The 8,691-nt window shown below is 35.4% G+C and overlaps 1 protein-coding gene across 2 annotated transcripts in view; it reads left to right on the forward strand.

The window, feature by feature from the left end:
* Nucleotides 1-8,491, forward strand: part of LOC136852522 (lactosylceramide 4-alpha-galactosyltransferase-like) — a 28,498-nt gene extending 20,007 nt beyond the window's left edge. The window contains exons 4-6 of one of the 2 annotated variants that reach the window (XM_067127226.1): nt 1,438-1,661; nt 2,648-2,851; nt 7,116-8,491. In XM_067127226.1, coding sequence (XP_066983327.1) covers nt 1,438-1,661; nt 2,648-2,851; nt 7,116-7,253 — 566 coding nt within the window. In that variant the 3' untranslated portion in view covers nt 7,254-8,491. Of the gene's footprint in view, nt 1-1,437; nt 1,662-2,647; nt 2,852-4,822; nt 6,112-7,115 lie in introns of those variants that run through there. The other variant, XM_067127225.1, reaches the window with a different exon arrangement.
* Nucleotides 8,492-8,691: the final 200 nt, after the last annotated feature.

Genomic DNA, 8,691 nt, shown 5'->3' on the forward strand with positions numbered 1-8,691 from the left:
TGATAGTTACTACTAGATATAAAATAGGAAGACTTGGTAGTTACTACTAGATATAAAAAAGAAAGAATTGGTAGTTATTACTAGATATAAAAGAGGGAGGCTTGGTAGTTACTGCTAGATATAGAAAAGAAAGACTTGGTAGTTACTACTAGATATAAAAGAAGGAGACTTGGTAGTTACTGCTAGATATAGAAAAGAAAGACTTGGTAGTTACTACTAGATATAAAAGAGAAAGGCTTGGTAGTTACTAGATATAAAAGAGAAAGACTTGGTAGTTACTGCTAGATATACAAAAGAAAGACTTGGTAGTTACTGCTAGATATCAAATAGAAAGACTTGGAAGTTAGCACTAGATATGAGAATACCTGGTAGTTATTGCTATATACAAAAGAGAAAGACTTGGTAGTTACTGTTAGATGTAAATGAGAAAGACTTGGCAGTTACTACTAGATATAAAAGAGGAAGACTTGGTAGTCACTGCCAGATATAAAAGTGAAAGACTTGGTAGTTACTGTTTGATATAAAAGTGAAAGACTTGGTAGTTACTGCTAGATATAGAAGAGGAAGACTTGGTAGTTATTGCTAGATATAAAAGTGAAAGACTTGGTAGTTACTGCTAGATAAAAAAGAGAAAGACTTGGTAGTTACTGCTACATAAAAAAGTGAAAGACTTGGTAGTTACTGCTTGATATAAAAGTGAAAGACTTGGTAGTTACTGCTTGGTATAAAAGTGAAAGACTTGGTAGTTACTGCTAGATATTAAAGAGAAAGACTTGGTAGTTACTGATAAATATCAAAGAGAAAGACTTGGTAGTTATTGCTAGCTATAAAAGTGAAAGACTTGGTAGTTACTGCTAGATAAAAAAGAGAAAACTTGGTAGTTACTGCTTGATAAAAAAGAGAAAGACTTGGTAGTTACTGCTTGATAAAAAAGAGAAAGACTTTTATACTGCTAGATATAAAAGAGAAAGACTTGGTAGTTACTGCTACATATAAAAGAGAAAGACTTGGTGGTTACTGCTAGATATAAAAGAGAAAGACTTGGTAGTTACTGCTAGATATAAAAGAGAAAGACTTGGTAGTTACTGCTAGATAAAAAAAGAGAAAGACTTGGTAGTTACTGCTAGATATAAAAGAGAAAGACTTGGTAGATACTAGATATAAAAGAGGAAGACTTGGTATTTACAAATACATATCAAAGAGGAAGACTTGGTATTTACAGATAGATACACAAGAGAAAGATTTGGTAGTTACTGCTTAATGCCTAGATACCAAGAAAGTAAACTTTAGAATTCTGACATGAAGCCCAAGCATCATAAACTGTAAAGATGAGGCTGTTAAGTAAATTATGCAAGCATCCAAGCAGTCGCAGCTCTGTAACTTAAATGGACCAGAAGTCCAATTCCAATGAGTCTCCCTCCTTGTCACGACGAACAGCCTGGCCGGAATCGAACCTGAGCAATATGGTGAGAGGGGCCCTCGTGTGGAAGTGGGGAGGCGTTTACGCAGACACCGACACCATCTGCATTAGAAGCACGACCAAGTTCACCAACTCAGTGGGACTCGTCGTAGACGGTAGCATCAACGTGGCAGTTCTGATTGGCCAGCCTCATCACCAAGCATTCTGGATGCTCATGGAACACATAAAGGAGAATTTCAAGGTACGATGTAATGAATAAAAACTTTATTATTTTCATAATTTTACAGTTTTAATCATAATCATCTTTTTCTTTTCACTTTTTAATTCATAATTTTTTTTATTTTAAAATTTTTTTACCTACTATTTACATAATATAAAATTTCATTTACATCTTTATCATTTTTATTTTTTGTTTTTTTATTTTATTGATTTTCACTCTTATTAATCCTTTAATTTTTCTTTATATCTTCATTTTGGGTTGTATTTATTTTTAATTCCATTTCTATTATTTTTCTATTTGAATAATTTTTATAAATGGTTATTTTTTTTTCAATTTCAAAAACTTTTTTATACTGTTATTTTAATTTATTCTTGTTATAAATGCACCCATTTATATTTATTTTTTTATCTTTGTTTTATTATTATTATTATTATTATTATTTCCATTTTCATTCTTTCATCATTTATATTTCGTACAATTTTTATTATTGTTTTTTCTCTTTTCATTATTTTCATCTTTGTTTTTATGATTTTTTTACTTTTATTTGTTCATTTTTTAAATAGTCTTTATTATTTTGATTTTTACTTCATTTATTATGTTATATTATTTTTAATTTTAATTTCTTGTTCATATTTACTATTTTCAAATTCATCATTGTTATATTCATTAGTTTCATTATTTTTTCTTATTTTTAAAATTTTTGTCTTGATATTTAATTTTTCTATACATTTGTTATTACTTTTTCATTTCTCATGTCCTGTACGGAAAGAGAGTAGCGTTCAAGACCAAACGGTCCCAAAAGCGCAAGACTGACAGCATTTCTCAACATGCCGTTTAGGAACAGAGACCACCTCAGCTAATGAAACCTCCAGATTTGCATTTCTTGATTTATTTTTTCCAGATAAAGAACTGACTACTTATCTAATCTCCTACGAATCCTTATCAGTTTCCATCAATAAGAATGAAATTGTTTTGCAATCTAAGGACCCATTACTTCTTTTTAACAGGGCAACGTCTGGGGTCACAACGGGCCCAAAGCCATCACAAGTGTAATGACGAAGCTGTGCAAAGGCGGCAGCTTCCACGAGATTGCTAACAACGAACAAGGCTGCCAGAACATGTCCCTCCTCACAGCTAAGCACTTCTACCCTATACCGTTCCGGCAACGCCAAACCTACATGCTTGAGAGAAAGGAAACGGACTTGGAGAAGGTAAATAAATGGTAAATTACCGATCGTAAAAGATATCGAATTGAATTAAATATAGAATTTAGGCCAAAGGCCAAGCACTGGGACCTATGAGGTCACTCAGCTCTGAAACGGAAATTGACAGTAAAAGGTTTGGAGGGTGTACCAGGGTAAAATCTCGCAGTTGCACTACGAATCAATTGTTAGGAGAGGGTGGAAAGTAAGATGGAAGAAAGAGAATAAGAAAGAAGGTACAGTGAAAGAAATGAAATGGGTTACAGCTACGGGCCGAAGGAACGCTGCAAAGAACCTTAGGTAATGCCTACAGTGCACCGCATGAGATGCACTGACTGCACTACCCCCCTACGGAGTACTGAACTTATTGAACATCCGACCTAATCACCACTTTCAGGATATACACATGACCCTTCAATCTAATGAGGTCAACCCCGATGCTGAGGGCTATATTTTGAAATACGTTCCCCATTATTCAATCACGAAAGATACGGAAAAAAGTATTAAATTTTAGAGGAACTCCAGCAATTCCACCTCTCTCCAGGTACAGTCAGCAATCAAACACCTTGAACCTATTCATGAACATTCATCTGCAAGTAGTAAATCTTAATGAAAATGTACTTAAAGGGAAGGACAAAAATACCCGATTTATTTAGTCTGGATATTAACATAACTTCAAAGAAATCAGGGTTATATTGCTGGTTTCCATGAGCCCTCACGTCTAGGGGTCAGAAATCTTGGTAATAGTTGACTTTACACCTCTCATTCGATGGTTTTTATTTTTCCTTATTATGTTCTTACACCCATGTATTCAACGGATGCACCCTTTCACCTCCAGCCCTTTCATTTATCGTTACGTTTGTGCCACCTTTTTCTACCTTGATTACGTTTGTGCCACCTTTTTCTACCTTGATTACGTTTGTGCCACCTTTTTCTATCTTGATTACGTTTGTGCCACCTTTTTCTACCTTGATTACGTTTGTGCCACCTTTTCTACCTTGATTACGTTTGTGCCACCTTTTTCTACCTTGATTACGTTTGTGCCACCTTTTTCTACCTTGATTACGTTTGTGCCACCTTTTTCTACCTTGATTACGTTTGTGCCACCTTTTTCTACCTTGATTACGTTTGTGCCACCTTTTTCTACCTTGATTACGTTTGCGCCACCTTTTTCTACCTTGATTACGTTTGTGCCACCTTTTTCTACCTTGATTACGTTTGTGAGTTTTGAAACTTTTCACTGTTCAGTTCTCTTTACATTACGAATACTGTACAGATTACTATATAGTTTTCCCCATAATGTTTCTTGTTAATAATCATACTCACTTGTGTGTGGAGACTATAGGACAAGCATATACAGCATGTTTAAAACCTGAATGAAAAACTGAGAAGTCTAAAAAAATAAAACCACCATGATCAAAATAGCAAATATCAAATAAGAAACCGATAACATACGTTCCTACGCTATCCTAATTTCTCCAAAGGAAATATTGTACTGCTACTGATCAAGAAGAGATTTAATGCTGCTGCTAGGTTGAGTTCTTTGGGTTCTGATTAATACATTATTCATGTATAAAATGAGAGATGTGTTCAAAACCAAACTATGTCCAAAAAGCAAAAGACTGACAGCATTTCCAAAGTTGCTCTTTAGAAACAGAGACAACCACAGTTAACGCAAACCTCCAGTTTCTCATATTCTGCACCTATTTTTTCAAATATGTTTAACAATAAAGAAAAACTAAAAAACTCAAAGGAGCGATAATTCAGCCATAGCTTTCCTCGGTATACTAAGAGGTTTATCTTTTTCTTTACTGGGATGAGTAACAGAATGTGCCTGTGTTGGTTTAGTACTAAATATTACTCTACACGCTTCTGGTTGCTAGCATTATGACTTTTCCACTAAAGGTAGTAGCAGTACGATACAAAATAGCAAGAAAAAACAAACTAAAGCTATAATATGTTTTGTTTTCTCCTCCACAGCTTTTCGAAGGTTCATACGTCCTGCATTTCTGGAATAGGTTGACAAAGACGGATCCAATCACAGTAGGAAGCAAGAGTATCCTGGAAACTGCTGCAAAGAAGTTTTGTCCCATTACGTACAGAGCTGCAACAATGCATTCTCGTTTCTTTTAGAACCACTGGCCGCTGTCATCTACGCCACTTGAAGAACAGAGCACACTTACTGCGTCTTGTAAACTTCTATAAAAGCCGGTTCTAACCGAGACTTTTATCATTCCTTGATATTTGCAAGGTTTTCTGTGTGTCTTTCCTTTATTCAATTTTCATTTTACCCCTGCCAGGATTCCAACAGCAAAGATAAGAATATAAATAATATGAATTAAACATTTTAATCGAATGCCTCAAAATTATCATCTTTACTATTAACAACAAGATCATACTCCTCTATTAATAATAATAATAATAATAATAATAATAATAATAATAATAATAATAATAATAAAGTAGCAGCAGTAAATATGCCTAAGAGATATGCAATGAAACGAAATAAACTTTCAATCTAAACAGCAGAAAAGGTGAGAAGCAGTATCTAAAAGAATTAGGCAAATCCTTTCCTTTCCTTTGGGAAACCCAATTGTATATAGTCTGCCAGAACCGATTCTTTCCTGTTATAACCTTATAATGATCACTGGTTAAGATTCAAGATTGATGAGCACGTTAACAGACTGGCACGAGCGAATCGAGCCAGATGAATCGTACAAGAATAACAAGTGATTTCAAGGACCGATATTCCTTAAGACTATAGCCTATATAATCCTGGGAAAAATTTCTTTACAGTTTTCGTAAACTCACAAACCACCAGCATAACCATTCAAAACCACCTTAATTCCTTCTTAATTATATCAGACCTAAGCGGAGTATTCATATTGGGTTTGTAAGATTCTCTTCCAAGAGTTGTTCTCTGTGTCGTTCAGGAGTAACAAGTTTTTCCCAGAACCATCCACGGAAGTCACTTAAAGCTGGTTCCTAATTCTCCAGATCTGCTGAACAGCAGCACCAACATGCAGTAAATGGACCTCGCTGTCGAACTTCTCAGTTCCAGAGGACTTTGATTCTTCAGTTCCAGAGGACTTTTCTTCTTCAGTTCCAGAGGACTTTTCTTCTTCAATTCCAGAGGACTTTTCTTCTTCAGTTCCAGAGGACTTTTCTTCTTCAGTTCCAGAGGACTTTTATTCTTCAGTTCCAGAGGACTTTTCTTCTTCAGCTCCAGAGGACTTTTCTTCTTCAGTTCCAGAGGACTTTTCTTCTTCAGTTCCAGTTCAGAGGACTTTTCTTCTTCATCAGAGGACTTTTCTTCTTCAGTTCCAGAGGACTTTTATTCTTCAGTTCCTTCAGTTCCAGAGGACTTTTATTCTTCAGTTCCAGAGGACTTTTATTCTTCAGTTCCAGAGGACTTTTCTTCTACAGTTCCAGAGGACTTTTATTCTTCAGTTCCAGAGGACTTTTATTCTTCAGTTCCAGCGGACTTTTATTCTTCAGTTCCAGAGGACTTTTATTCTTCAGTTCCAGAGGACTTTTCTTCTTCAGTTCCAGAGGACTTTTCTTCTTCAGTTCCAGAGGACTTTTATTCTTCAGTTCCAGAGGACTTTTATTCTTCAGTTCCAGAGGACTTTTCTTCTTCAGTTCCAGAGGACTTTTATTCTTCAGTTCCAGAGGACTTTTCTTCTTCAGTTCCAGAGGACTTTTATTCTTCAGTTCCAGATGACTTTTATTCTTCAGTTCCAGAGGACTTTTATTCTTCAGTTCCAGATGACTTTTATTCTTCAGTCCCAGAGGACTTTTCTTCTTCAGTTCCAGAGGACTTTTATTCTTCAGTTCCAGATGACTTTTATTCTTCAGTTCCAGAGGACTTTTCTTCTTCAGTTCCAGAGGACTTTTATTCTTCAGTTCCAGAGGACTTTTATTCTTCACACCGCTGGACTGTGGAACAGGCTCCCTGAGGATGTTGTGCAACTTGGCTCTTCAAAAGTTCAAGCGAAGCTGCAATGCATTATTACCCTAAAACAATTCTCGTTGTATTTTAATAATCTACTTATAGTTTTACCTATCTATTTATCAATTTAATTTATCTTTTCTTTTAGAATAAGTGATCTCTTCTTGCTGTACTTCCTGTTACCTTCTGTTACTTACTTCTTTCAAATGAACGCCATATTCTTTGAAAGATTGAATTTCAAGTCAATGGCCGTTGTGGGATTGTTCCATATGAATAATAATAATAATGATAATAATAATGCACCCATTCCCATCTTCACAGCCATGGCACCAAAATGATTCAGGACGCGTAAATGAAAGTGAGAACGTGATGGGTGCCGCCAAGAATATCAAAGATACAGAATCATCTTCACTCTGTCGTCCTGACAAGCAAACCAGAAACTTTCTAAGGGTTCTGTAAAACTCGTTCTTCATGATGGTTTGACTGATGGATTTTTTACTGTAAACTGGTATCATAACGACGAAAAGATACGCATTAAGATTTTCACATCAAAATTCACTTATAAAAAAAAAACATTCTCATAATTATTATGCTCAAGGACATCTACGTTTTAACAGAAAGACACGCTCCTCGCGGGCGCACATACGTATGTACGTACATACATACATACACACACACTTATTTACATGTATATATATATACATGCGTGTGTGTACGTGTGTATATATAGGCTATACATATATGTATATATAATATATGTATTTAAGGACACAGACTCATTTCATAACTGCAATACTATAAGGTGTGATGAAAGAGAGAATAGCTGTGAGATGGTACTAGGTCAAATCGACAGTCGCCAAATCATTGCATTCAGCAAATAGTTTGGTTACTTCAGCTGTTTGCTTGATGAACACACAATATTGGCTCTGGTATGCGAGTCATATGACTGAGTTGGTATGTGGGTACATAAGTTCGTACGTTAGAAAATCTAGATTTTGTGTCTAATTCTGCCCAAAAATAAGTCCGATCGTTCATTAGCGAAGCTAGAGCGAGATCGTCAAGACATTAGCTTTGAGTGTTGCAATCTCTTAGAACTGGCAGAATAAGGTAAAGTTCAGACTCTTCGTTTTTCTGTGTGAATTGTGAACTTATGTTTTTTACCATGTTTCAAGACATTTTTGAACTTGTGTGGAAAGTTCAACATAACCTTTTACCATTTCAATATTCTATTTTATTGTGTTCTGTTTACCAGTGTTTACTCATGCATTTTAGACTTTTCATTATTATGTTTTGCACTTGCATATTTTTGGGAGATTATTATTTGTGCTTAATTCTTTCGACAGATGTCTGTGGTGAGAACACTGTGGTAGTGATGACTTTGTGGGAATGACATGATGTTATCATGGTGGTGTGATTATAGAGAGACAGATGCAAACCTTGCAATGTCTATTTTTCTCATGTGGTTGACTTTTTGAGACTAGACTTACAATGTCTAAGATAGAGTATGTGAGAGTTTTTGAATTTGCAGGCTATTAGCCACAATCAGATTTTTAGTTGGACTGAGACTAAATCTTGAGTTAGATGTTTTTTACTTGATAATTTCATTTATGATGCATTTTAATCTTTGCTGTGTTTATTCATTACTTTTTGGGTTGCTTTAAATAATAAATCTATTTTGTGGGAAAGATTGTGTTTCCTTAGATGATCCATTTCATTTCTTTAATGTGGAATGCAAGAGAGAGAGAGAGAGGGAATGCGTGTGGCGAAAACCGCGAGAGGGTGAGAGAGAGAGGAAAAAGTAGAGTGAGTGTCAGGGGGAGGTCTGTGTGGGCTGAGAGTTAGAGGGGGGAATAAGGGTCGAATTACCATAAGCCCTCCGAAATTAGATCGCAAGACA

The sequence above is a fragment of the Macrobrachium rosenbergii genome, chromosome 25 (assembly GCF_040412425.1).
Source record: "Macrobrachium rosenbergii isolate ZJJX-2024 chromosome 25, ASM4041242v1, whole genome shotgun sequence".
NCBI classification, from domain to species: domain Eukaryota; kingdom Metazoa; phylum Arthropoda; class Malacostraca; order Decapoda; family Palaemonidae; genus Macrobrachium; species Macrobrachium rosenbergii.